Source organism: Zootoca vivipara, chromosome 17 (genome assembly GCF_963506605.1).
Source record: "Zootoca vivipara chromosome 17, rZooViv1.1, whole genome shotgun sequence".
Classification (NCBI taxonomy): domain Eukaryota; kingdom Metazoa; phylum Chordata; class Lepidosauria; order Squamata; family Lacertidae; genus Zootoca; species Zootoca vivipara.
This window is the reverse complement of record NC_083292.1, coordinates 27,097,355-27,123,679: the sequence shown is the minus strand read 5'-3', so window position 1 is coordinate 27,123,679 and position 26,325 is coordinate 27,097,355. Positions and strand designations below refer to the sequence as shown.

General features: G+C 49.4%; 2 protein-coding genes and 1 long non-coding RNA gene across 3 annotated transcripts in view; 1 reads left to right on the top strand and 2 right to left on the bottom strand.

The window, feature by feature from the left end:
* The window catches only part of ATG2A (autophagy related 2A), a 41,141-nt gene extending 38,994 nt beyond the window's left edge, over window positions 1-2,147 (bottom strand). Inside the window, exon 1 of the mRNA XM_060269734.1 lies at window positions 1,830-2,147. Within this exon, the coding sequence (XP_060125717.1) occupies window positions 1,830-2,000 (171 nt within the window). The 5' untranslated portion in view covers window positions 2,001-2,147. The remainder of the gene's footprint in view (window positions 1-1,829) is intronic.
* On the top strand, window positions 1,421-10,075 carry LOC132591356 (uncharacterized). Its single transcript, XR_009556926.1, has 3 exons — window positions 1,421-1,591; window positions 9,355-9,559; window positions 9,942-10,075. It is a non-coding gene; the product is annotated as an uncharacterized LOC132591356 (long non-coding RNA).
* On the bottom strand, window positions 7,538-19,957 carry LOC118075738 (solute carrier family 22 member 6-A-like). The gene is made up of 10 exons (XM_035097936.2): window positions 19,479-19,957; window positions 17,888-17,991; window positions 16,123-16,277; window positions 14,497-14,665; window positions 13,984-14,107; window positions 13,194-13,306; window positions 12,476-12,690; window positions 11,991-12,099; window positions 9,913-10,116; window positions 7,538-8,520 (listed from the first exon to the last, which is right to left on the bottom strand). Exons 1-10 carry the CDS (start codon window positions 19,893-19,895, stop codon window positions 8,439-8,441), a joined length of 1,692 nt encoding a protein of 563 aa, XP_034953827.1. The 5' UTR covers window positions 19,896-19,957; the 3' UTR covers window positions 7,538-8,438.
* Window positions 19,958-26,325: the final 6,368 nt, after the last annotated feature.

The window sequence follows — 26,325 nt, the reverse complement described above, 5'->3', positions numbered from 1 at the left end:
ACCCTTCTGAGTGATCCCCCCTCCCCCTCCCCACCCCTCCCCACCCCTTCTCTACATAAGTGCCTGGAAACTTCCATTTCACTGTATCTGAAGAAGTGTGCATGCACACGAAAGCTCATACCAAAATAAAAACTTAGTTGGTCTTTAAGGTGCTACTGAAGGAATTTTTTTATTTTACTTCGATCCAGACCAACACGGCTACCTACCTGTAACTGGGTGCAGAGAGCAGCATCACTCAGCAAAAGACATCAGCTTGCCTTTGCTCTCCCCAGCACGGCACCTCCGAACAGGAGACACGGCATGTGGCTTTCCAGATGTGTCTGGATTGCAGCATCATTCCTGCACATTGGCTTTGGCAATGGGAGTCAGGAGTCCAAGGCCACTGGGAGGGCCCAGAGATGCCCCACTGCCCAAGCCACATACCCCATTCCCATCCAAATACAACAGGCACCCACTATATCTGCAATTTCTGGAAAGAGTTGAAGACATTTTCATTCAACAAGCAAGCATTCCCAGCTGGATAAATGGGTAATTACCACTTTGTTAAACTTTTAGTCTAGCTTTAAATGTATTTGCTGTTTTTAACTGTCTTATGTAATAGTAATAATCATCATCCTCATCCTCATGCAGTAAGGCAGGCTGTCCCTCTTCCTGCTCAGAGGATAATCTGGCATTGTCAAGACAATGGTTACATGTTGAAATGCTCAAACTGGTTGTTGATCTACTTACTGAGAACTCATGTGCTTCTAAGAGGAAGTGTTTCCCTCCCTCTCTCCACAACAGCAACAATGGCTGGTGGCAACTTACCGTAATAGTCTAACTCTAATCAACTGTATTATGACAGAAGCTTTTGGCATACCAAATGCATTATTAATACTAATAACAATTTCCATTTTGCACAGAATTCTAGACCCAAGGAACTGAAAAATATGAAGCTTGTCATACTATACTAAGGCTCAATAGAAAATATTGTTTTTCACCAACAAAGCAAAACAAAACTAGGCCCAAGTAAAACAAAGAGAAAATCCTGCTGGCTCCCAACATCATTCCACAATGGGGAGTAGAGAGACTCACCCCACACCTACCCCAGCTAGAGCAACAAACAACTCTGGAGGGAAAGCCCACACTTTCAAGCGGGGTGCTTCCTGAAGCCCACTGCAGAAGAGACTCTGTGTGTTCTACCAAAAGCCAGTGTGGTGGTGTTGTATTCTTATTAATTACCTGCCCTTCACCCTAAGGTCCCAGGGCAGGTGACAGCATTAAAAATGTAATGTTTAATGTCTAGCTAGGACTGGGAAGACCCAGGTTCAAATCCCAAATCAGGGACAAAGCTCACTAGGTGGCCTTACTCCAACGCACACACCTTCCACCTAACCTGCCTTACAGGGCTGTTGTGAGGATAACATGGGAGGCTGGAGAGACATGTGAACTCCTGGGCCAGCCACCCCACCTGAGTTTTGCTGCGGGGAGGAGGAAGTGCCACAGCGATGCCACCTTATTCTCCTTGGGAAGACCAGCTGGCACGACGTATTATGGGGCAGATATTTATAACTCATAACAGGAGGACGCTTGACCGAGGAAGGACAGCCAGGTAGGCCGTGTCAAGCGGGACGGCTGCGAATGGAGAGCAAGAGGCAGCCCCTCCGCTCAGCCACAGCCACCTGCAAAGAGTGAGGGGGTGGAGTGCTTTACCGGTGGGACTGCCTGCCTGCCTGGGGTCCCCTCCTGGCCTGCCCTTCCTCCCACTCCCGGGGATGGGGAGGCCCAAGAAGGCCGATCTCGAGGCAGAGGCGGACGGGGCACCCTCCCTGGGGCTTCGTGAGCCTCACCCAGACGTCGAGGTGGATGCGGCTGAGCTTCCCAGCGCCAGCGTAGAGGTCGAGGCTGAGCTGCTCCAGCCCGAGCCGCTCCTCCAGGAAGTGTCCCAGGTAGTGCTGCAGCAGGTACCGGCAGGCGCGCTTCTTGATCGAGCTCGACCACGGGAAGAACCACCGCGACATGGCCGGCCCCGGCGGCCTCTCGCCCGGCCGCCACGATCACTTGACGCCCCGGCTCCGCGCCCGGCTTCTTTGGCCCCCTAGGCCCGGCCCCGCTGGCGGCCCGGCGCGCTCATTGGCCCCGCCGCCCTCCTGCGCTCGTCTCATTGGCTCGCCGAGCAGTAGCGGGGGTGGATGACGTCGCGCTCGGGGCGGGGATAAGACGCGGAAGGGGGAAGAAAGGAAAACACACAACCCCCCGCGGGGCGTGATATAAGTTCCCGTTGTGGAGATGTGCGAGCGCGAAATAAGTCCCCTGTATCTCTATACAAGAAAAGCTGACAGAGTAACCCGCGCTGCTTTGTGGATAGGCAACTTCCGGGAACACTTCCCACACTATACTGTACAGTATTAACATAAAGGATTTAAGAAGTGAGGGATGTAGGGTTTTTCTTTATATTGGTGTGCTCCTCGCTCAAAGCAGAGGTACAACATAGTTTAACTATATGCTGCGTGGATAAGGCCTTTCTTTCCTCTGCCCTGAATCTTCCAACATTCAGCGCCATTTGTTGTTGTTTAGCCGTTTAGTCGTGTCCGACTCTTTGTGACCCCATGGGCCAGAGCACACCAGGCACTCCTGTCTTCCACTGCCTCCCGCAGTTTAGTCAGACTCATGTTGGTAGCTTCGAGAACACTGTCCAACCATCTCGTCCTCTGTCGTCCCCTTCTCCTTGTGCCCTCAATCTTTCCCAACATCAGGGTCTTTTCCAGGGAGTCTTCTCTTCTCATGAGGTGGCAAAACTATAGGAGCCTCAGCTTCACGATCTGTCCTTCCAGTGAGCACTCAGGGCTGATTTCCTTCAGAATGGATAGGTCTGATCTTCTTGCAGTCCATGGGACTCTCAAGAGTCTCCTCCAGCACCAGAATTCAAAAGCATCAATTCTTCAGCGATCAGCCTTCTTTATGGTCCAGCTCTCACTTCCATACATCACTTCTGGGGAAAACCATAGCTTTAACTACAGTACGGACCTTTGTCGGCAAGGTGGTGTCTCTGGTTTTTAAGATGCTGTCTAGATTTGTCATTGCTTTTCTCCCAAGAAGCAGGCTTCTTTTAATCCCTTATGGGGTACACAAGAGCCCTTATAGAGTCCTTTGTATGTTCTCCATCGGTAGGAGAAAAAAATAACACAGGCCAACCAGAGAATACTGAGAAGCAAAGCAGCTAGTAAGCCTGATCTTTATTGAACTGTTGCAACAGGGTGCTCCCTTCACAGGTAGGAGAAAGGAGGAGGAGCCAGAGCAAATGTGTGCCTGTCCTTATATAGACATTTTGAAATTCCTTGCCCTGGAGCTCAATATTACCCCTCCATACATCATACAGTGGTATCTCGATTTATGAACACAATTGGTTCCGGAAGTTTGTTCATAAACTGAAGCGTTCATAAACTGAAGCGAACTTTCCCATTGAAAGTAATGGAAAGTGGATTAATCTGTTCCAGACGGTCCGCGGAGTACTTAAACTGAAGTGTTCATAAACTGAAGCGAACTATCCCATTGAAAGTAATGGAAAGTGGATCAATCCGTTCCAGACGGGTCCGCGGAGTACTCAACCTGGAGCGTACTTAACCCGAAGCATGGGTGTAATTGGTTCCGGAAGTCTGTTCATAAATTGAAGCATTCATAAACTGAAAGCGAACTTTCCCATTGAAAGTAATGGAAAGTGAATTAATCCATTCCAGATGGGTCTGCGGCGTTCGTAAACCGAAAATTCGTAAACCGAGGTGTTCATAAACTGAGGTTCCACTGTACCTACATCACAGAAAAGGCCGTCTACAACAGAAATTTGAATGTTGTTGTTTTTTTCCTGTCTGCTAGGTTATCTGCTAGGTTATCTTCCTGTACATTCTTGTACCTGTACATTCTTGTACATGTTTATGAACAATTATTATTTCAACATGATTGCCTTTCCTTTGAGATGGTAATTTCCTTTGAGATGGTAAATACTTAATTCCTGAGAAAATGGGAAGGTTTCTTCCTGGGACTGTCTTCCTGTACTGTTTCAGACGTGGTTTATATATTTATGTACATGTTTGCCTTGTACATTTATGAACATTTTTATATATCTAAGACCTTAAAATTCTTATAACACCAGCATCAAGCAGGGAGGGCTGAGACCAGGCCTGGAAAGGATAAGAGGCATGGTTCAGTGGATTTCTCAGAAGGATTAATGGTTCTTGAAATTCACATAAAAATAAATGAAAAATAAATAAAGCCTCAAACAGAGCTCTGTCTATGTCTTCCTGAAGATCTGACCTTGCACATTTGCTTTTTGGTCCCCATATTCCTTGGATCGTCACCCTGATATCACCCTGATGAGACTGTATAAAACTTCTTGTTTAGATGCCAATGGGATCCACTCTGCTTAGATTTTGTCCCAGGGCAATCAGAGACACAGAATTAGGACACCATTTAGCTTTCAAGCTAGTCCCCCTCCCCACCCCATGATAGCAGTATTTAATGTTTATAAAGTACCTAAATTTTTTGAAGCTCTCTACAGATATTAAAAGCCAAGACAGGACTCGGCTACTGACTCCCAGTCTAATAGAAGCAACATACAAGGAACAAGGTAGGTAGAGGAAAATGAGTGTTAGAATCATAGAATCATAGAACTGGAAGAGACCACAAGGGCCATCCAGTCCAACCCCCTGCCAAGGAGGAAACACCATCAAAGCATTCCTGACAGATGGCTGTCAAGCCTCTGCTTAAAGACCTCCAAAGAAGGAGACTCCACCACACTCCTTGGGAGCAAATTCCACTCTTACTGACAGCTCTTACTGTCAGGAAGTTCTTCCTAATGTTTAGGTAGAATATTCTTTCTTGTAGTTTGAATCCATAGTTCCGTGTCCGCTTCTCTGGAGCAGCAGAAAACAACCTTTCTCCCTCCTCTGTATGACATCCTTTTATATATTTGAACATAGCTATCATATCACCCCTTAACCTTCTCTTCTCCAGGCTAAACATACCCAGCTCCCTAAGCCGTTCCTCATAAGGCATCGTTTCCAGGCCTTTGACCATTTTGGTTGCCCTCTTCTGGACACGTTCCAGCTTCTCAGTATCCTTCTTGAACTGTGGTGCCCAGATCTGGACACAGTACTCCAGGTGAGGTCTGACCAGAGCAGAATACAGTGGTACTATTACTTCCCTTGATCTAGATGCTATACTCCTATTGATGCATCCCAGAATTGCATTGGCTTTTTTAGCTGCTGCATCACACTGTTGACTCATGTCAAGTTTGTGGTCTACCAAGACTCCTAGATCCTTTTCACATGTACTGCTCTCAAGCCAGGTGTCTCCCATCCTGTATTGTGCCTTTCATTATTATTTTTTGCCCAAGTGTAGTACTTTCCATTTCTCCCTGTTAAAATTCATCTTGTTTGCTGAGGGTTCCGGTTTCCGCCTACAGGAATGGCGGACCTGTTTTCCATCCCTCTGACCTTCGTAAGGAATTTGGCGGTTGCTAGGGGAGTAAATGGCAACCCCCTACCCTCTCCGGGGGTTACGGAGAGGGGCCGCTGGCCCGCGATGCCCCCAGACCCACTCCGACTGTTTATGGAGTGGGGGGAGCTTGGGCTGAAGCACTTACGAGGGCCAGGACTCCCGGACGCTAATCTGCATGGCGGGGATTTCCATGATTAAAGAAGATAATTAGGCTTAAATCTATGGGCATACTTCAGAAGGAGGGGCAGAAGCGCTGTTTACTGCCGAGAAATCTATGCTGCTGAGGGTGAGGAGTTAAAGGCTGTATTTCATCTGGAAGAAGAATTGATGGGGACGGAGCGATAAGGGAAGCGAGTCTTTTTTATTTTTTTTTCATATGAGTTACTTCGTACCTTCCCAGACGTGATGTCCTGGCTTGTTTGGAGTGAAAGAGAAGCAAAAGACTGTGAGTTGAACTTTATAAACTGTTGTTATTGAGCATATTTTTTGAAGATGAGGAGTTGCTGACGAGAAAAGCCCCCCTCTAGTTGGATGGGAGGAGTGCCTGGACGCGTTCGGAGGATTTATGAGTTGTGACGCACTTTGAATTGGAGCAGCGACCTGAAGCTAAGTTCAGCTATAGGGCAAGGAGATCCATTAATTTACCAAGAGTCTATGCATGGTGTGAGGTTTGGTTCTTCTGCCTGGAAAAGCTGTAAATTTTATAAAGATCGTTAATCTATGAGAGAAAACGAAAGTGATTTGAGTTTTTTTAAGATGGTGCTGCTTCGTCTTGAGAGTCGACGCAATAGGGACGCTCCAGACCAAGAAGATTTATGGGGAGGCTGGACTGATTAACTCACACAGGAGAAAGAACATTTGTGAAACTTTGTTTGACATTTATCTCAGCAGCTGGGAAATAATCGGTTGAAAGAGGAAAACATCTATGTGACTGTAAGGGAAAGATCTGGATTATTATGAACTCGGAGAGACAATTTGAACTTTAGAAAAAAGACGGCAGTGGACGGTTGCGAGGAATCCCCAATTTCTTGAAGCATGGGAACCCAAAAAAAAATTTTTAGATGATTTGGCATAACATTCGGTTTGATTGATATATATGTGTATAATTTGAAATAATGAATGTGATATAATTGGTTTTAATTGGAAAAATTAATAAAAATATATTTAAAAATAAAAATAAAATTCATCTTGTTTGCTTTGGCCCAGTTGTCTAATCTGTCAAGGTCATTTTGAAGTGTTCTTTGTGGCAGGGATTGCACGGAGAAGCCTTCTGAGTGGGCTTTGTGCCGCTGACCAGTGGCAGAGGACCTGTGGTGTTTTCCCTTCAGTTCTGCACCTGCTGCTATACTCTTGTTTAGGGTTCTGCATTGCTACCTTTGGCTACTGCCTTCCAGGGCTGTCTTACCGAGGACACCTGAGATAAGGGACTCATAACGCTCAGCAGGTGGAACTTACAAAGGATCCTTTCACACACTGGCAATTTAGCAGCGCCTAATCCTTGCTAATCTGCTTTAAACTATAAATGGAATAGCAGCTCTGCTTCCAGACTTCTGGAACCCAAATAACATTTTCTAGCCAATATTTCCCAAGCCCCCAATTTTTTTTGGGGGGGGGGAGAGAGCCCTGGTTTTCATTGGGTGACCATGGTGTTAAGTACTTCCAAATCATGAATGCCTGACCCCTGAAATTGGGCGGAGGAAAGGAGGAGAGAATATTATAAACGCATTGCTGTTTGGAAAGTGAAGGGGTTAAGTGACAGAGCTGATTCCTAGAGAGAAGAAACAGACCACAGAGAGAGAAATGGCTAGAGCAATCCATGTGGACCATAACTAGTCAGATTTTCTGAGCTCAGTGAGGAGGGAGCGCTGAAAACGTGAGAGGGGTATGCTTTATCCATGACGTCATGCGGATGCCCTGTAAAAAGGGAGTACAGAAAGTGTGACTATTCCACTGCAAATGCCCATTGTGGAAAGAGCACCAGTGTTTAATGTTACTCCGCTCTAATGCGCTGTAGTTCCCCAATGTTATGCTTTCCCAAGAACTCGGCATCTCTCCACCAGGTAACAAATGCAACTGTTTATTTATTAACAATCAACTAGCATAGACACAAAATAAATAGTACTCAGAACTAGTTCTGGAAGCAAAGCCCCTGTGCAGGGTAGTCGTGCAAGCAAGTCAAGAAAGGCTGGCTAATCTGTCAACCCAGGGGGGAGGCCTCCCTTCTTGTATTCCTCTGAGATTTGTCTCCCCCCAGGCAGGTATGTGTAGAGTCTTGGGGTTGTTCCAACGGCCTTTCCATCTGTCAGTTTTGGGGATGTCACACCTCCCATCCCACCAGTCTCTCGAATCCCACAGTGAGAAAATCCATCCCAGTCTCTCTGCAATTTCCACATCCGACGTTCCGTCCAACCAACAACAAAAAGGTGGCATGGCAACCAAGATGGAGAAATAGTCGGGCAGGGCTGGTTATGACAAGGGGAGTGTATGTGTGAGAGAGAAAGGCAGAGTGCCCGCTTTTATGCTTGCTGAATCATTATTTTTAAATACAAACCATAAAACTGGCAGCAAATCGCATCACCGTTGAAAGTTTTTAAAAGCTGGAGTGGGGGGGTATTTGCTTGGCACCACAAAGGTTACAAAGCAGGAGCTTGGCAGGCCTCCCTGGGGAGAGGATTCCGTCAAAGAGTGGCCACCACTGAGAAGGTCCTTCCTCCAGTCACCTCCCACCTCAGTTCAGATGGAGGAAGCACTCAGAGGAGGGGAGCTCACTTGCACAGGTGGGCAAGGAGGCAGGAAGGTGTTCCTCAAGGTTCCCTTTTCTCTCTGGGATATGGATGTCCGCAGCCTAGTTGTCCCATGCATTACAGAGTCCCTCGAAAGAGGCTGAGCTCCAGTAAGGAATGTTGCTCTACCTGCCCAGGCTGGCTACCAGAGAATGATCCTGTTTCTCGTACATCTGAAGCTCAGAAGCGAGTCGACCAGACGACTTGAGCGCTGCTCTTCTCCTGCATCTCCTTGAGAACTGTTTTGGGTTTCCGTCGGGCTCTAAGAACATGACATTCAATTCGTCTCAGCATTTATAATCACCGAGTAATACAGCAACAAAAATGCAAATTCCCCCCCCCCAAAAAAAACCAGTATTAAAAGCAGATACTCCTATTGGTTAGAGAGGAAGAGATGAAGATGAGGTGGGGAAATGCAGCCTTTTGGGAAGGGAATAGAATATGAACAGAGCTGAGCTCGCTGCGCATGAAGGAAGGACGTTAAAGTGAGGCGCGGGGAGGGGGAGAGAGAATCATTTTGAAATGAGACAGGAAAGAGCATGTGATCGGAAAATCGGAAGAGACCAAAGCAGCTGCATTTGGCCCCACAGAAGCAGCTGCGGGGGACGGGAGGGAGGCGAGGTAGCACATTTTATTCCCATTAACTACTCATTGAAGTGCAGAGCACCAGCTTTTGTGTCACATAGGACTCTTCCTCCAGATTGGATGTTCAAGGTTGATAAAACAACAAGCTTTCGCCCATCATAGGAAGAAAGGAGAGGGGCTTTGATTATTATTATTATTATTATTATTATTATTATTATTTGTTGTCGGCTGCTATTATGATTGTTACTTGGTGTGTTTGGCTAATACTGGCTGTTGTGCGTAAGGATGTGTAATAAAGAAAGAAGAATGTCCTATTAAAGGTGTGATGGTTGGTGAAAGGGAAAGATTGTGAGAACAGCTGTGTGCGTAGAAATTGATTAGTGTTTAACAGTATACACAGAGAAACATTTTGTCCGGCTGTTGTTGTTGTTGTTGTTTAGTCATGCTAAATAAGGATATTGTGTTGTACTGTATCTCAATGGCCTTGGTTTTTTTTTCTTCTTCTCATAAGAGCCTGCTGAATCTGGCCAAAGGGGGCCCATCTAGTCCAGCATCCTGTTCTCACAGCAGCCCACCAGATGCCTGTGGGAAACCAGCAAGCAGGATCCGAGCACAAGAGCCTTGCCCCCTCCTGTGGTTCCGGCAATCTCAGAAGCATTGCCGCCTCTTGATTGTGCAGACAGAGCTGAGACATCATGGCTTGCAGCCATTGACAGGTCTGTCCTCCATGAAACTGCTGGGGGGGGGTAGTGGAATTACCTAGGGAGGCACTAAGAGGGCAGTGGGGGGGGGTAAGGCGCAGGAGGTAAATATCAGACTTCGAAAAGTTAGCATCACTGGATCAAGTCCATCCATTTTGTTGAATTAATTAAACCAAATAATTTTATTTGGTGCAATTGCTACAACTTTGAATTTTATTGCATTGCTATCTTCTGCTAGGGGATAGGCTATTCTGAATAATGCTTTCTGCCTAGGGTAGGGTAGAGGGGCACTGGTTTATGGGACAGAGCGGGTGGTGGCACTAGACACCCCCCCCACACACACCTACAGGAGAGAGAAAAAGACCCACCTTTCTTCCACTTCTTCTACCGTATCCAGCAGGGGGAGGTTGTGTATTTCGGGAAGGAAACCAGCGGCAAGGCCAGAGACTATGGGAGTGACGCCAAATATCACCAGGGGCAAGAAGGGCTGGAAGTCACCGGCCGTCAGCACCCCTGGGGCCACGATGCCACCCAGACGGGCCATCACCATGGTGAAGCTGGTGCCTGTTTGCCTGCCAAGGAAAAGAGCAGGGGTAAGATATTGACAGAGCACCCGCCTCTCCTGGGACTTGAGGCTCTCTGCCTGCAACACTTTGACATGCACTTATCAGAATTCGATGATGATGATGATGGGGTCTCAGGCGGTTCAAAGAACAAAATCAAGATATGAAACCACAAGATACATAATAAAAATAAACGCTTTCTCAAGGATAGGGTTGAGTAACACCCCTTTTTATGATCCTTTGGGTTTTTTTGTTTTTTTTATTATTATTATTCTATACAACTTTTAGAAGACATCTGAAGGCATCCCTGTACAGTATAGGGAAGTTTTTAATGTTTGATGTTTTTCTACGTGTCGGAAGCTGCCCAGAGTGGCTGGGGCAACCCAGCCAGATGAGCGGGGTACAAATAACAAAATTATGATTAAAACTAGTGTATTTCAGCCCGTTCAATAACGGGCTCTAGAAAATTCTGGGGTTCGGAGAAGCGCTTGCGCAGCGCTTCTCCGAACCCTGGGACCTGTCATTGCTGTTGGCGGCAGGGGGACAGGAACGGAGGAGGAGAAAGCGCTGCTTTCTCCTCCTCCGTTCCTCTCCCGCAGCCGCCGACAGCAAGGAGACCTCCCAGGGTTCGGAGAAGCGCTTGCGCAGCGCTTCTCCGAACCCTGGGACCTGTCATTGCTGTCGGCGGCAGGGGGACAGGAACGGAGGAGGAGAAAGCGCTGCTTTCTCCTCCTCCGTTCCTCTCCCGCAGCCGCCGACAGCAAGGAGACCTCCCAGGGTTCGGAGAAGCGCTTCCGCAGCGCTTCTCCGAACCCTGGGACCTGTCATTGCTGTCGGCGGCAGGGGGACAGGAACGGAGGAGGAGAAAGCGCTGCTTTCTCCTCCTCCGTTCCTCTCCCGCAGCCGCCGACAGCAAGGAGACCTCCCAGGGTTCGGAGAAGCGCTTGCGCAGCGCTTCTCCGAACCCTGGGACCTGTCCTTGCTGTCGGCGGCAGGGGGACAGGAACGGAGGAGCGCTTTCTCCTCCTTCCTTCCTCTCCCCCAGCCGCCGACAGGAAGGACGCGTGCACTCTCTCCCCCCCCCCACCTCCAACCGCCGCTCCTCTCACGGGCCAGGGAGGGTTGTGAGGAGGCCTTCGCCGGCCTCCACCCTCGCTTCCCTGACGTGCCCTGCAGTGAGGCAGTGTCCGGCGGGAGCGGCGGTTGGAGGAGGCAGAGGGGGGGGGGAGAGTGCGCGCGCGCAGTCTCTGCTGTCCAATCCCTGTATCCCTGGGGCACATGCGCAGTGACCCAGGGACACACGGGACAGCTTGGACGCAGGGACAACTTGGACATTATTATATAGGATTGTTTTTGAATACATCAAAGGCCTTTTTTCTGACAGTATTCACAACTGTACAGAATACCAGCATTCATACAAACCTAACCAATTTCAGGGGTTTGGACAACACCACTTTGCATCCCTGTGTCTCTTTTTTTGCTGCTCGTGGCAGCCATTTTTTTGGTGGCACCCTTGGTTTTTATCATTATCTGAGTACCGGTACCCCGTTGTCGTCGTTTTTTACTCAAAAAAATACTGAGTACTTATAACCGTCCTTTCTTCCAAGGATCTAAAGGTAGCACACATGGTTCTCTTCCACCTGTTTTTTTGTCCTCACAATATCCCTGTGAGGTGCATTAGGCTGAGATGTGGCGATTCACCCAAGGTCACCCAGGAAGTCTGTGGGGGGGGGTATGAGGAGGGGCCTCCCCGGTCCAAGGCTGATACTCTAATAAAACAGGGAGCAGGAGCTGATTCTAAGGGGCAGCCACTATTTCCCAGGGTCAAGATCCAGCTCACACATGCACACACTTTTTTCATCCTTCCCCAGTGCTGAGCTCACCTCACGACAGTTGGGAAAAGCTCCCCGCCATAGAGATACAGGCACATGGAGGAGGCCGCCAGGCAGCCTTTCCCCAGCACCACAAGGGCCAGGCGGCCTGTCAACATTTCTAGAAACAAATAGGGGGGGAGAAGAGGAAAAATAGGTTCCAATCATGATTCTAGAGTTGGAAGGGACCTCCATGGGTTGTCTAGTCCAGCCCCTGGCAATACAGGAATCCGAATCAAGCGAGCCAGAATTCTTGCTCCATCCCCACAGGAAGACACATCCCTTGAGACCCCTAACCCCACCCTCCGGTAGCCAAATCTCTGTCCCCCAGCTTGCACAGGGTGGGAAAGCCAACCCCATGGTTTTTCAGAGGCTCTTGTTGCAGCATCCTGCCCTGGAACATCTCAGCTGTGAATTGACTGCTCCAGAAGAACCCCACGGGTTATTTGGGGGGGGGCGCTCACACCCAGCCCCTTCACCCAGAGGTTGCTCCTTACCAGCGGGTACCGCGAGGGTGAGCAAGAGGAAAACTCCAGCCAGGATGAGGGAGAGGCTCTGGATGGTCCGTCGGCCGAAGAATGCCAGCAAAAGGGCGCAGCCCATCTTGGCCAGCAGGTCGATGGTCCCGAAGAAGAGCTGGACCACGAAGACGTCCAGGCCAAAGTCAGAGAGGTCCATGGAGAGTCCAAAGTAGGCCAGGTTGATGGAGAAGCTGGTTGGGGAGAAGGAGGGAGGGGGTCAGACTAGGGAGGCTCACCCCTTGCATTGAGATGGACAGCATTCTGGAAGAGTCGCTGGGAGATGCAGCGGACCTTTGGGAGGTCTTAGTCCTCTCATTCTACATCAGTGGTGGGGGGACCTCCCAAGGTCTGCATCGCCCTGCAGGCACCCCTTGGGGTCCACATACTGTTTGTTTGTAGGCAGGGCTAGAGGTAAAAGTGGGCAGGCCAATTGGGTGTGGCTATTATTTTTTTCTATAGGGGGCTGCATTCCAGCCATGCAAGGACCAGAGGTTCCTCCCATTATTTCTCCATCCTTGGATGTAAAAGGCATCATCACAGATCAGGGACATATTCAAGCTGGAGAGGGGGGGAGCCCTGATGCCTACGCATGGCCTGAGACTGCCCACCCCTCTTCTGTATCTGCTTCTTCTGCCCCCTACCCCACCTGTTGATTTCTTTTGCCCCAGCCCATTCTGGGAGCCTCTTGGGGTACCTTATCAACATGAGGCAGCAAGAGATGCGTCTCAGGGTCGGAGTGCGGAAGAGGTCCAAGCAGGAGTGGGTGCCCCTCTTTGAAGTGCTGTTTGCCACTTCGGTCTCCAACATCTGAGGAGGAACGGAAGGCAAGAAATCTCAGCGCACCGGGTAGGGGGAAGAGGATGCGATGGCTGAGACAACACAGTCTCTGCTGTGCCTCATTTCCAAGAGAAAAAATGAGCCCTGGATTAACAGCCAAGACCCCTGTAATCTCACACTGCGGAGGGATTGAGGAGGTATGTAACAATAAGTATTGTTATCATAAAAACTGTGAACGCACATTTTATTTTCTACCGCCTGTCAAGATTCTTAGTTGGTCCAAACTTGCTGGCGGAACTTGGAAAACATTCACTAGGGCCCAAACCCACTCTCAGTGACCCTGCCCCACTATTCAGGACCGTCAGCAACTAAAGATCTGTGGGGTGATCTTTTATCTCCCTCCCCCTCCTTTCCCATCTCCTAGGCCAGTGTTCATCTTCAGCCTTGGGTCCCCAGATGTGGTTGGACTACAAAACCCTTCATCCCCAGCGAGCGCTTAGACAATGGCCTGGGACCCAAGGCTGTTCTGGGAAGGAGGGTCCACTGCATTTCTGAGTGTGGTGCCCAGTAGCTGCCAAAACCACACACGAACGTTGTGTGCCACTGACACAGTAGGATGTGTGCCCAAAACGTATTTCCACCAGGACCCGCGAACGCTCAGCTGCCAGACTGACACTTGCCAAAGATGACTGAGGATCTTCACTCACCTCCAGGACCACGGCCTCCCCTGCAGCTGCCTTCCCATTGATCTTGGCCACATGCTTCAGGTTGCGGAGGGCGGCCTCTCGCTTATTGTTCATAAGGAGCCACCGGGCTGATTCTGGTAGCCACCTGAGGAGGAATCCAAGGACTTGCTTGAAACTGGCTTTCCCCACTTTCCGTATTTGAAGATGGCTATCCCATCACCTCTCCATCTCCTTTCCTCCAGGCTAAACACCCCCAACTCACTTAACCGTTCTCCTCCATTAAGGCTCCATTTATTACCTTGGTTGCCCTCCTCTGCACACCTTCCATCTTGTCAACATCCTTCTTAAATTGTGGTGCCCAGAACTGGGACACAGGACTCCAGGTGGGGTCTGACCAAGGCAGAATAGAGCGGTAATATGACTTCCCTTGATCTGGACATTCCACTTCTGTTGATGCAGCCTAGCTCCTATGCTCTTTCGCTCTTCATTCCCCTTCCCCATTTCAGCCAAAGGGGCTGGGACCCCACAACTCACCAAGAGTAGGCGAAGAAGACAAAAAACGGGGCGGAGATGGCCAGCTGCAGCCAGCGCCAGTCGCGGAGGCCATAGGCCAGGCCGGCCAGGAGCACCTGCCCAGCTGTGCTGCTGTAACTCTGTGTGGCCACCACTGTGGCACGATGCTTGGTGGGCACCCACTCCAGGCCTGGGGAAGGGAGAACAGGAAATCCCAAAGTCTGAATATGGAGCTGGACCTGGAGGAACCAAGGCGGTTCAATCACGTCTAGCTGTGTGCTTATAGGTGGAGAATATTGGTTGGTGGATTTTTTAAAAAAATAACAGGTTTATTATTACTTATTGCATTATTATTATTATTATTATTATTATTATTATTATTTTATTATTATTATTGCATTATTTATCGCATTATTGGGACCCAGGTGGCGCTGTGGGTTAAACCACTGAGCCTAGGGCTTGCTGATCAGAAGGTCGGCGGTTCGAATCCCTGTGACGGGGTGAGCTCCCGTTGCTCGGTCCCAGCTCCTGCCAACCTAGCAGTTCGAAAGCACGTCAAAATGCAAGTAGATAAATAGGAACCGCTACAGCGGGAAGGTAAACGGCGTTTCCATGTGCTGCTCTGGTTTGCCAGAAGCGGCTTTGCCATGCTGGCCACATGACCTGGAAGCTATACGCCGGCTCCCTCGGCCAATAATGCGAGATGAGCGTGCAACCCCAGAGTCGGTCACGACTGGACCTAATGGTCAGGGGTCACTTTACTTTACTTTTATTGCATTCATATCACATATCCAATGACTTTTTAAACATGTGTTGGGGGGTTATTGGGTTTTCATTTTCATTTTGATTATGATTATGTATTTTGTGTTTTTATATTGTGATTTTATTTTGTGAGCTGCTCTGAGACCTGAAGGTATAGGGGTGTCTACAAATTACAGTAATAAAATAATAATAATAATAATAATAATAATAATAATAATAAATCTCAAAGTGGTACACACTGTTATCCCCCTCCTCATTTAATCCCCACAACAGCCGTGCAAGGTAGGTTGGGATGAGAGAATCAGTGACTGGCCCCCAAAGTCACACCCAGTGAGCTTCATGGCTGAGTGGGGGTTTGAACCCAGGTTTCCCAGGTCCTCATCCTCATTTAATCCCCCACAATAACCCTGTGAGGTAGGTTAGGCTGAGAGAAGCATTGCCTGGCCCCCAAAGTCACACCCAGTGAGTTTCATGGCCGAGTGGGGATTTGAACCCAGGTCTCCCAGGTTCCAGTCCGACACTCTAACCACTATACCACACTGGTTATCTCTCAAGATGGACAAACATTACGGGAAGGGGCCATTGGTCCGCAGCAGAACACCTGCTTTGCACAGATGTTTCAATCCCTGACATTTAATAAAAGTATCAGGTGACAAAATTGATGGAGGAGAAGACCCTCCTCTGCCCTTGACCCCAGAGAGCTGAGCAGCTGCAGAGAGAGCAATGGGAAAAGGCCGGGGGCACCCATGGGAGATCCCCCCCCCAAAAAAAGCAAAGAGCAGCTTCAGCAAAGGCCTTTTCCTCAGAGCAGGGAGGGTGATCTTCTCCTCCATCCCCTCCACCCCCATCCCAGGTTGTCTCCAGGGCACAACCGGTGGCACTCACTGAGGCAGACGTAGTTCAGCAGGAACCCAGAGATGCCCACACCGCTTAGGAAGCGGAAGATGCAGTAGGTGGCAAAGGTGGCAGAGAAGGCAGCCCCCGTCCCCGTGACAGCGACCAGCAGCAGCGACCAGATGAGGATCAGACGGCGCCCAAACCTGTACAGCCAAGATGTCAATGGTCAGCTCTGGGATATGCCTTGTAGGCGGCATGTGGGAAGTTGCTGAACTGTTCTAGCCGGTCATTAAAAGAACAATGGTGCCTGAGCTTGATTTCTTCCTCTTCCCTCCCTTTCCTCCTTCCCTTGCGTGCCGTGTCTTTTTTAAATTACCGTATTATTGTAAGCCTGCTGCAGGTGCAGCAACTGATTGCATTTAACCAGTAGCATGTCAGCCACTCTGGGAGCCTTTTTGGCTGAACAGTGGGGTACAAATGCTCGAAATAAATAATATTAGGAGGGTTTGTATGACTACGAGGGATGGGTTGCGACAAGCCTTGTGTGCTCGAGCCTCCCCTCTCCTCCTCTGGCATAGGTTGTGGAATTGGTACTTTTAAGCAGTCAGGGCTACTACCCCCAAAGAATCCTGGGAGCTGTAGTTTGCAAAGGGTGCCGACAGGTTGCTGCTGACAGGAAGAAACCCCACCACCGTTCCTCTCACAGCACTACAGTTCCCAGAGTGGTTTTATCACCCAATCCCTCTGCACTGGGAACTCTGGGAATTGTAGTTCTGGGATGGGAGTAGGGGTTTCCTAGCAACGCTCAGCACCCTTTGCCAACCACAGCTCCCATAATTCTCTGGGGGAAGCCATAACTGTTCAGAGTGGCAGGATAGCTCTTTATAGGCATGGTGTGTGAACATGGTCGTTGTCCCCGGCCCTCTGGTATACTGGAGGAAGTTGACGATAACTGGCAGCCTGCTTAGCTTTCGTTCCTGGAAGAAGAGGAGGAGCCATCTTGTCCCTGGTCTCAAGCAGCCGCATTTCTTGGGCCGGCCCTGTGGATTACGTTCCCTCAGGCACCTGACTGGCCCTCGTGGGACCAGCATGTGGGACTAGATAGGCCTTTGGCCTTAAATGACCCAGTTGCTTGCAGGCCTCGCATTGTCCTGCTCTTCCTGTCAACCTAATAATGATTAAGTGAGGCTTGTGAATCAATGACAGGCCCATCGAGCGATGCTGCAGGATTCCCATTGCTGGGTTATTGATGCCACTAGGGAGCCTGCGGCCCTCTGGGTGTGCCTGCACCCCAACTCCCACCAGCCCCAGGCCCACGGAGAACAACAATGGGACCTGCAGTCCAGAAACACACCAGTTCCCCACCTCTGACACAGATTGTGATTTGGGGTGTTATGGGGAGCAAGTCCCAATGTCTGGGAGAGAGACACTTGGAAGAACACAGGAAGAACCTGATGAATCTGGCCAGTGGCCTAACAGTGGGAAAACCTCAAGCAGGATTCGAACACAGGAACAACTCTCCCCTCCTGCAGTTTCCAGCAACTGGGATTCAGAAGCAGTGCTACTTCCATGGTGGAGGCAGAGCACAGCTATTGTGGCTAGGAGCTGTTGACCACCAGCTGAATTGTCTCTTTGAGTCCGGGAGAGTAAGGATGTGTGTGTGTGTGTGTGTGTGTGTGTGTGTGTGTGTGTGTGTGTGTGTGTGTTACAATTATTCAAGCTGACAGCTCCAGAAGGAGAGGTTGGGGTTTTTGAGGGAGGTGGGACCACCCAGTTGAAGAACAAGGTGAGGCAAGCAGGCTGGCTTTCTTACCTGTCAGACAGGTCTCCAAAGATGAAAGCTCCCACCAGGACCCCTCCCATGAAGAGGGACTGAGCCAGGCTCTTGAGGGGTTGTAGGTGACAGACCAGATCCCACTGCAGGGAAGAGAGAGGGAGGCAGATTTGGTGAGGCAGGTCAGCGAAACATGAACTGTCAAACTGGTCCTTGTGGGCAGCATGCAATGGAGGGGGGTGGGTGGAGACTGGGGGGGACGGACCCCACTCAAGTTCCTATTATTCCTATTATTATTATTATTATTATTATTATTATTATTATTATTTTACCACCTGCCCTTCCTTCACCAGGTCGCAGAGAGAGGGTTGCAACAGTTCAAAACTCAGAATGGAAAACAGTTAAAACACATTGCATTCACAATACTGTAACAGGGTGGGTCCCGAAGGCAGGGTGGTGTAGTAGTTAGAGTGTTGGACTAGGACAGGCACCCCCAAACTGCGGCCCTCCAGATGTTTTGGCCTACAACTCCCATGATCCCTAGCTAACAGGACCAGTGGTCAGGGAAGATGGGAATTGTAGTCCAAAACATCTAGAGGGCCAAAGTTTGGGGATGCCCGGACTAGGACCTGGAAGAGACCAGGGTTCAAATCCCCTCTTGGGCCGTGAAGTTTACTGGGTGTGTGACCCTGATGGAAGGCAGTCACTGCTTCTCTCAGCCGAACCTACCTCGCAGGGTTGCTGTTTTGGGGGGGATTAAATGAGGGGAGGAGAACCCTGATTGCCAATTTCAGCTCCTTGGAGAAAAATTGTGGGATAGAAATGCAATAAAACAAATAAACAAAACACTGGTATCAAAGGCCAGGGTAAACAGGTGCATCGTCTCCTGGGTCATTTCAAAGCTGCCTCCAAGATGGGCTGCCAGGCTGCCTTAGCATCTGATAGGGCAATGCCTTCCCTCCTTGTCTGTTGTCACCCTCCCTGCAGTCTCCCTGTGACATAATGTTTTGAGACCACCCATATTTGTCATTTGGAACTGGGTCTTGCCTGGGGTTCCAAAGCGAGTGTTGGGATAGAGACAGGGAGGCCTGGGGCTATTTATTTATATAGTGGTGCAGCAATAAAACTGCTATCCTATTCACAAAGCTAAGCAGGGTATTGTTTCAAATTGGATGGGAGGCTGCGTGTCAAGATTCCTGCATTGCAGGGGGTTGGACTAGATGACCCTCAGGGTACCAACTGATCCTATCCCATATTGTTTAAGGAGCTCAAAGCGGCCCACATACTTCTCCTCCCCATTTTGTCCTCATTTAATCCTTACAACAACATCCCTCTGAGGTAGGTTAGGCTGAGGGGTAGGGACTGGCCCGAAGTCACCCAGTGAGCTTCACGGTCAAGTGGGGATTTGAACCCTTGTCTTTCCCAGGTCCTAGCCTGGCACTCTAACCACCACACCACCACTAGCTCTCACGTTGGTTTCAAATCCCCATGGAACCATGACGCTCACTTGAGCCAACCTCTCTCTCCACTTAACCTACCTCACAGTTCTGTTGTGAGCATGAAAAGTGGGGAGAAGCCAGGTGTGTGTTACCTAGCCTCTTCGGAGGAAGGGTGTTAATGTTATTCATACCTCGGTGACGATGGTGGAGGTGAAGGTGCTGCGGTCATACTGCCAGCCGTCCTGGCATGGCTCCAGCTCAGGGTCCTTATCCTGGCTCAGGGAGCCATTGGCATCAAGGGCCAGCCTGACAGCAAAGCGGTGGCACCTGTCCGGCCAAATGCTCTGGTCCAGATGGAGAGGGTGGCCGTGATGGGAGGTGTTGGCCGGCGACGGCAGGCGACATCGGTGCTCCGGGGAGGCGGCGCTGAAGTTCTGCACCAGGTTGTGACTGGCGAGGAGCAGGACCGGCAAGGTGAGCAGCAGGACAGAAAAGATCTGGAAGGGGCCCATGCTGCCCACTTTCTCCAGCAGGTCCCCAAAGGGGATAGCAGCTACGGGGCCCTTGGGGCAGAGGGAGAGGCGACGCAGGCCTTTGGCAGGAGACATCCTTCCTCTTGGCGTTACCTTTGTCCCAAGCGCAGGGTGCCCTTTTATGCCAGGGGGAAGGATGTGGAGGGAGGTTGGGGAGGTGGGTTAATCAGTCACCACCAGACCATTGGGGTGGCTGTGGCTAGGACTGTGCGCATGTTCACAGTATGTGTGAACAGATACCTGCTCTCTTCCTGGTCTGTAGCAGCATGCATTGCCCAGTTGCATCTTTGAGTAGAATTGTAGAATTGGAAGGGACCCCAAAGGGTTGTCTAGCCCAGCCCAATGGCCACATTCACATCAAACATTTAAAGCACCATGATGCCACTTTAAACAGCCATGGCTTCCCCCAAAGTATTCTGGGGGCTGTTGTTTGTTAAGGGTGTGCTGAGATTTCTTAGGAGACCCCCTATCCCACTCCCGGAACTACATGTTCAGGGTAGGATAGCTCAGTTGGTTGGATAGGTAAATAATTGGATAGATGCTGTACTGGTAGTTGGATAGGTAAATAATATTCCTGCATTGCAGGGGGTTGGACTAGAATCCGAAGGGTCCCTTCCAACTCTACAATTCTATGATTCTATAAATCTAATTCCCAGAGTGGTTAGCAATCTGAAGGAGCGTCTCCACCCCCATCGTTCTACCTGGACACTGAGGTCCAGCGCCGAGGGCCTTCTGACAGTTCCCTCGCTGTGAGAAGCCACGTTACAGGGAACCAGGCAGAGGGCCTTCTCAGTAGTGGCACCTGCCCTGTGGAACGCCCTCTCACCAGATGTCAAAGAGAACAACAACTACCAGACTTTTAGAATACATCTGAAGGCAGCCCTGTTTAGGGAAGCTTTTAATGTTTGATGGATTACTGTATTTTAATATTTTGTTGGAAGCTGGGGAAGCCCAGCCAGATGGGCGGGGTATAAATAATAAGTTGTTGTTGTTGTTGTTGTTGTTGTTGTTTCTCTACACAGGGCATTATGGGAATTGTAGAATGGTGGCTTCCTAACAAATTTCAGCACCTTTAACATACTACAGCTCCCGGGATTCTTGGGGGGAAGAAGCCATGGCAGTTTAAATTGGGTATCCTAGCACTTTAAATGTATCATATGAAGACGGCAATAAATTTCCCTCCCCAAGTCAAGGCATCATGTCCAGGACCAGCAGCCAAGCTGTTTTACCACATGATGCAGAAAATCCCACAAGCATAATACTATATTACTGAAGTAAAATGAACTTGCTGCCCTTCCAGGATTCTCAGAATCAGTTGCCCAAGGGTGGATACCTCATACCTTACCTAATGATAGGGTTGGCTCTGATTCAAATGCATTTGGCAGTGTGTGGGTCTCATTACATTCCCTTTTTCTATAGATATTGGAGCTAAAGAAGAGATTCCTTGTTCCACCCCTGTTAAAGCCCCCCCCCCCCAACTCCCTGTTTTCTTTCTGACTGGAGAGGCAACTTAGAGGGATTCTCCCCTCCACCACCACCCCACAAACACAGGCACATTTTGCAAGGGTTCCCCCATTTAATCAGTATAAAGACACAATAAACTAACGGTGCCTTATTTGGTCCTGCCCCCCCCCCAAAAAGATTGACCTACTTACGTCTGAGGAAGAAAGAGCAATACCCAAATAGTTAATGATTCATGATTTAACCATCTTATTTCCTGCCAGGCACAGGCCATTGCCCCGCTTCCCCTGTGCCCTGAATCATGGCCATTGGGCTGCAAATTCCAAGAAACTGCTTCTGTCCCTCTCTCACAAACAAACACTGGCACACACCCAGTCCTGCTTCTCCAATGGGCGTGATTTCCTTCAGGTCTCTCCTCCTGGCATGTGATGATGCAGAGCTTGTTTCTGTTGCACAATTTGAGGAGTGCAGTGACAAATAGCTAGACACTCCACATACACAAACACTTGGTTTGAGTCAGGATTACCTGGACTCGAGTTTAGTGCCAGCGCTGGAGCTGGACATGAATAAAGATTGCCTCTGAGTGCGTGCAAAGAGCACCGTTTCATTTTAAAAGATTTATATACTGCCGTTCAGCAAAGAAACATTTGCAAAAAACAGGATCACAATGCCGCTTCCAGTTGTAAGTCACGGGATGTTAAAATAGCACATTTTGAAAGCCGGTGTGGTATAGTGGTTAGAATGCTGGACCTGGGAGACCCGGGTGAGAACGGGATGTTGGACTAGGTGGCCACTAGGCCTGACCCAGCAGGCTCTTCTTAAGTTATTCTGGATGTGCCTGAATAGCTCGGTTGGTTAGAGCACGGTGCTGATAACACCAAGGTTGCAAGTTCGATCCCCGTATGGGTCAGCTGCATATTCCTGGAGTTGGTACCAGGTTCCTTTCCAACTCTACAATCCCATGATTCTATGTATCTATCATACTACGAATCTGCAGACGGCTTCTAGTAATCCAGAGTAGACTCTGGGGTGAGCCAGGGCCTTTTCTCTTGCACGTTCCAACCTCAAAGTTTCGTAATCTCTGCCCAAGGGTCAGTGCCCACGGAGCCTGCAAGTTCTGCCAGATTCATCCCTGGAGTTGCTCCATAGGGCAACTCTTCTTCCTGTGAGATGCCTAATGAGTTCAGTTAAGGAGGAAGGACAAAGCCACCGATGCAGAGGGTGTGAGCGGGTGCAGCGGGAGGCAGACAAGAAATGCTAGCAGTCAGCTGGCTCCAGGTTCTCAAGCGCCTTCGGGCAAGATGCCCACTCGCCTGCCCAATCCACACAGCTGCTCAGAAGGAGATTGCAAAGGGAGCACACTTGGAAGGGGGGGGCAGACATCAGCAGCAAGGAGAAGATGGGTTGCCAAGGGGTTGGAAGACGAGGTGCAACTCAGGTTGTTATAGAGAGGCTTGCGTCGCTTTAAGGCAGATAGAGGAGGCGGCCTCCAGATTCCTAAACTGTCCCTGTCCCTTTGATCTCTGTGCCCACCTGTCCTTTGAAATTAAGGTGGGAGTGTGTGAGGCTTGAAAGCGACTGGATGTATTCATGGAGGAGAGGGCGAACTAACCATGATGGCTGTGCTCTGCCTCTATGGTTGGAGGTAGCAATGCATGTCTTGTGTGCCCACACAGGTGAAGTTTGCACGTTCAGGGGAGAGGGCTCTCGTGCTCAAAGCCTGCTTGTAGGCTTCCCATTAAGAGCATCTGGCTGGCCACTCTGTGAACAGGATGCTGGACTAGATGGGCCATTGGCCTGATCCAGCAGGCTCTTCTTATGGTCTTATGACCAGGGTATTTCAGTCCGGCTTTCGCCCTGGTCATGGGACCGAGACAGCTCTGGTCGCCTTAACAGATGATCTCCGTAGACAGCTGGATCGAGGTGGGTCGGGACTGCTGATTCTTTTAAATTTGTCAGCAGCCTTCGATATGGTCGATCACGAACTTTAGACCACCGCCTTGCCGACGAGGGGATTCAGGGCACAGTCCAACAATGGCTGTGTTCCTTTATCTCAGGTCGGGGACAGAGGGTGGCGCTAGGGAGGGAGTTGTCGCTGCAGCACTCCTCGGTGTGTGGAGTCCCGCAAGGCGCAATCCTTTCCCCGATGCTTTTTAATATCTTTATGCTCCCCCTTGCCCAGATTGTCCAGAGTTTTGGGCTGGGTTGTCATCAATATGCTGATGACACCCAGATCTATCTGTTGATGGACGGCCGCCCTGCCTCGGCCCCGGACACACTGACCAGGTGCTTGGAAGCTGTGGCTGGATGGCTATGTGGGAGCTGACTAAAGCTAAATCCTTCGAAGACAGAGGTCCTCTGGCTGGGTCGGGACGACATGGGGTGGGGGTCAACTCCCATCTCTTGCAGGGGCTCAATTAGTGTCAGCGCCTTCTGTCAAGAGTTTGGGTGTAACCTTCGATGCCTCCCTTTCCATGGAGGCGCAGGTTGCAGCCACAGCAAAGGTGGCATTTTTCCATCTCCGCCGTATCAAGCAGTTGGTCCCTTACCTCTCTTGCCCTGATCTGGCCACAGTGATCCATGCGACGGTCACCTCCAGGCTTGATTATTGTAACTCGCTCTATGTGGGGCTGCCCTTGAAGCTGACCCAGAAACTCCAGCGGGTGCAGAATGTCGCGGCGAGGCTCCTTACGGGGTCCCGGCCGTGGGATCACATTCATCCAGTGCTTTACCAGCTGCACTGGCTCCCGGTGGACTACAGGATCAGGTTTAAGGTGCTGGTTTTGACCTTTAAAGCCCTATGCGGCTTGGGACCCTTGTACCTACGGGACCACCTCTCCTGGTATGCCCCGCGGAGGACCTTAAGGTCCACAAACAACAATATTTTGGAGATCCCGAGCCATAAGGTGGCTAGATTGGCCTCTACTAAGGCCAGGGCCTTTTCAGTATTGGCCCCAACTTGGTGGAATGCTCTTTCACAGGAGACCAGGGCCCTGCGGGATTTGTCATCTTTCCGCAGGGCCTGCAAGACAGAGCTGTTCTGCTTGGCCTTTGGGTTGGACTTAGTCTGACCCCTGTGTTTTCCTCCCTCATGGTTTGGATTTATGGACTACTTAAAATGAGGCTGCATTTTAAATTTTAATATTGTATTTTAATCTGTATTTTAATCAATTGCTTTTTATGTTTTATTGTAATTTTATTGGTGTGAGCCGCCCTGAGCCGGGTTTTGACTTGGGAGGGCTGGGTATAAATAAATTATTATTATTATTATTATTATTATTATTATTATTATTATTATCTGGAGGCCCAGCTATCTCCACACTGACCTACCTGTTTTGGCAGCCAGCAGCCCTGGTCGCCAGGAGAGTTTTGGACAACTCCCCTCCAACTTCCCAACTGTGGTTGCCCCACAAATTGGTATAACAACATTTATTTTCAATCTCTTGAAGGAAAAAGGGCCACTGCAGCCCTCTAGGAGATGCCCTGTACTTGGGCCTTGTTCAAAGGCATTTTTTTTTGTTTTGGAACCTAGTCATAAAATTCATATACTGCTTCATTGTTAAAAAATAAATAAAAGACCCCTTCAGAGCAGTTTACAAAAAAAGAACAAAACAATAACATTACCAGTAAGAACAGTAAAAAACAGCTGTTTAAAACATTTTAAAAAACAATTGAAATCAGTGAGGAACTAAAAGATTAAAACACACTTCAACATTCTACCGTGTCTGGGCAAGCTTAGCAGGTGCCAAAAAGAGTGTGGCAAAGGAGCGTTCCTGATGTCAATTGGCAGGGAGTTCCAAAGTGTAGGTGCTGCCGCACTAAAAGATCAATTTCTTACAAATGTGGAATGAGTATTATGTAGCACCTGTAACAGTGCCAGTTCTGCAAGCTGAAGAGGCTGAGTGGGAACTGCTGATCAAATGCTTCTGCTTTTAGAGTTTGTATGGGTGGTTTTAGTGTTCTAGAGCAGGGGTCAGCGACCTTTTTCAGCCGTGGGCTAGTCCACACCATCCCTCGGACCATGTGGTGGGCTGGCCTATATTTTGAAAAACAAAACAAAACTGTATGAACGAATACCTATGCCCCACATTTAACCCAGAGATGTGTTTTAAATAAAAAGACACATTCTACTCATGTAAAAACTCGCTGATTCCTGGACCGTCTGCAGGCCCGATTGAGAAGGCCATTGGGCAGCATCCAGCCCCCAGGCCTTAGGTTGCCTACCACTGTTCTAGAGTTTGCTCAATTGATTTGATTCTTCTTAGAGCCTGTATTCCTGCATTTCATTCTGTTTCTACCCTGCCCACCGCTTTGATGGCTAATTGCTGTGGTCTATACATTTGTTTTCTTTACAGCATTGGACTTTCCTTTCGCTTCCAGGCATATCCGTAACTGAGCGACCTTTCGGCTTTGGCCCAGCCGCTTCATCAGCTCTGAATCTACGGTACTTGTAGTTGTCCTCCGCTCTTCCTCAGTAGCATGTTGGACACCTTCCGACCTGAGGGGCTCATCTTCCAGCGTCATAACTTTTATATGTCTGTTGTCTTTGTCCATGGAGTTTTCTTGCCAGAGATACTGGAGTGGGTTGCCAGTTCCTGCTCCAGGTGGATCACATTTAGTCAAAACTCTCTACTATGACCTGTCTGTCTTGAGAGGCCCTGCATGGCATAGCTCATAGTTTCTCTAAGTTATTCAAGCCCCATTGCCACGACAAGGCCCTGATGTTGGGAAAGATGGAGGGCACAAGGAGAAGGGGACGACAGAGGACGAGATGGTTGGACAGTGTTCTCGAAGCTACGAACATGAGTCTGACCAAACTGCGGGAGGCAGTGGAAGACAGGAGTGCCTGGCGTGCTATGGTCCATGGGGTCACTTAGGTGGGCATGAAGAGGCAAGGGGGTGGGGTGGGGGTTGGAGGTGTAAGAGACTGTCAGACTTTGAAAAGCGGGTCTCACTGGATCAAGTTCATAAATTTTGTTGAATTCGTTAAAGCAAATAGTTTTATTATTGTTACTGCTTTGAATTTTACTGTGTTATAATCTTC

Coding starts and splice junctions, on each gene's coding strand:
- LOC118075738 (XM_035097936.2), bottom strand. CDS start 19,895: ATGTCTCCTGCCAAAGGCCTGCGTCGCCTCTCCCTCTGCCCCAAGGGC. Junction 16,278..17,887: donor TTTGGAGACCTGTCTGACAG/GTAAGAAAGCCA, acceptor TTGGCTGTACAG/GTTTGGGCGCCGTCTGATCC. Junction 12,100..12,475: donor CACCCTCGCGGTACCCGCTG/GTAAGGAGCAAC, acceptor ATTTGTTTCTAG/AAATGTTGACAGGCCGCCTG.